The 1,702-nt window shown below is 37.9% G+C and overlaps 1 protein-coding gene across 1 annotated transcript; it reads right to left on the bottom strand.

Moving 5' to 3' along the window:
- Positions 1 to 82: 82 nt before the first annotated feature.
- Positions 83 to 1,603, bottom strand: LOC112095227 (probable polygalacturonase At1g80170; the record flags this gene model as incomplete). The annotated part of the gene is made up of 6 exons (XM_024176903.1): positions 83 to 191; positions 290 to 371; positions 719 to 926; positions 1,037 to 1,057; positions 1,149 to 1,319; positions 1,427 to 1,603. Coding segments are annotated over 6 exons (768 nt in total), but the record flags the coding sequence as incomplete, so codon positions are not given.
- Between the last annotated feature and the right edge of the window lie 99 nt (positions 1,604 to 1,702).

Genomic DNA, 1,702 nt, shown 5'->3' with positions numbered 1-1,702 from the left:
AAAAAAAAGTCAGATTTTGTAAATCTCATTGAAATCCTGGTGCAAAGATAGAAAAAGGACGATAGTTTGTTACCAAGCTTACCTGCCAAGTTTTAATCCTCACCCCATTCTTTGTATTGGACAAGGAAGCCCCGTCTACCATCACATCATTCACCTGTGACCATGAGTGCCCTTTTCCCAAGCTTCCAATACTAAGGATGTAAGTTAAGAGTCAATTAGGGTGTTTCCTGATGCTCAAGCTCTTAAATTATTCCGAAATAAAAATAGAAAGAAAAGAGGAGACTCTTACCTAATGCCATGACCTGGGCCACAGGCAATGCCTTTTATACGAATTTGTGAGGAATTGCCGACGATAGAAATGCAGTCATCTCCTGGAGTAAGTTAAAAAATCTGTATAAGATAATGAATTTGAGCATAAGTAGATATAAAGAGTTCATTATAAGATACTTCAGAAAGAAAAAGGCTCTGAAGTAACTGAGAAGGAGATGAATAAATGGAAGTGGCCCTCATAAACGCATTCTCGGTAGTGCTCAACTTTGTTTTCAATAACATTCCATTTCAAGGAAACTCGCCTTAAAACATGAGAAAAAAATAAAATTTCATTCGTCATCTGCAGTATAACTTACCCAAATCCATTTAAATCGATGCAAAGTTTTTACAGTTTAGAATTGTAATCAGCATCTGCAAAACTAAGGCAGGCTTGTCGCAAAAAGCTTACCTGTCCTGAATATGCTGTCCTTGACCTTAACACCAATTGATGAGCTAATGTGGACTGCATCAGTATTAGGACTAGAAGGAGGTGATAAGAGTGTGAGATTGGCTACTGAAACCCAAGCACACTCGGTCAATGCCACGTGCATCTGTTGACTATTAAGAACCATAAGGTCCTTGACTTTCAAATGCTCGCACTTATGGAAAGTAATTACCTGTAGGATAATTGTAATCATTTACAAAAACTATAACATCAGCAAAAGCTAAAATTATAAAAAGGAAACTAACTTGCAGGCTCAGGCCTTGAAAATAAAGCAGCACTTACTGTTGGAGCATGTCGGCATGGCTGCAGAACAAAACAGTCTCTTAGCATACCAGCAGGTAAAAATTTATACATTGATGAAAACCGAATTCACGAGTACAGTATAGTAATATACACTTGAGGAATTGACCTTGCAAGAGCGAGACCACCATTTCTGTCCTCTCCCATTGATTGTCCCTCCCCCTTTAACGGTGAGGTGGTTCACATTATGGATGTACAGCCATTTTCTTGGATTCAAGCCAAGCCAGGCTTCGGGATCTTTGGGAGCAATGATGGTTCCATAAATCTACCAAGATTATGCAATACAATCCAATGTGGTTGATATGACTTATGAAACGTAATGGAAATTGTTATATAAAGAAAGATCAAGGAAAACCTTGGCATAGATCATACCATTAAGGTGACCTTCGAAAGACAAGGTCCGCCAAGATAAATAGGATGGACCAAGAAAGAACTTCCGAAAGGAGCTACAATTGCTGTTTTCACAGGTGATGAACAAGCTATGTCCCAAGCATTTACAAAAGCCTGAGAAAATGAAAATAGTAGTAGCAATCCGTTATCAGAACATAGCTATATTCTATATCAAAACCGGTTATTAAAGCACAGTTTATAAATCATGAATGCTTAGTTTTAAACATCTCTAAACATTGGAAAGGATGAACATCTCTG

This window comes from Morus notabilis, unplaced genomic scaffold (genome assembly GCF_000414095.1).
Source record: "Morus notabilis unplaced genomic scaffold, ASM41409v2 C11433367, whole genome shotgun sequence".
NCBI lineage: Eukaryota > Viridiplantae > Streptophyta > Magnoliopsida > Rosales > Moraceae > Morus > Morus notabilis.
Note: the sequence above shows the minus strand (reverse complement) of the source record. Positions and strands in the feature narration are given on the sequence as shown.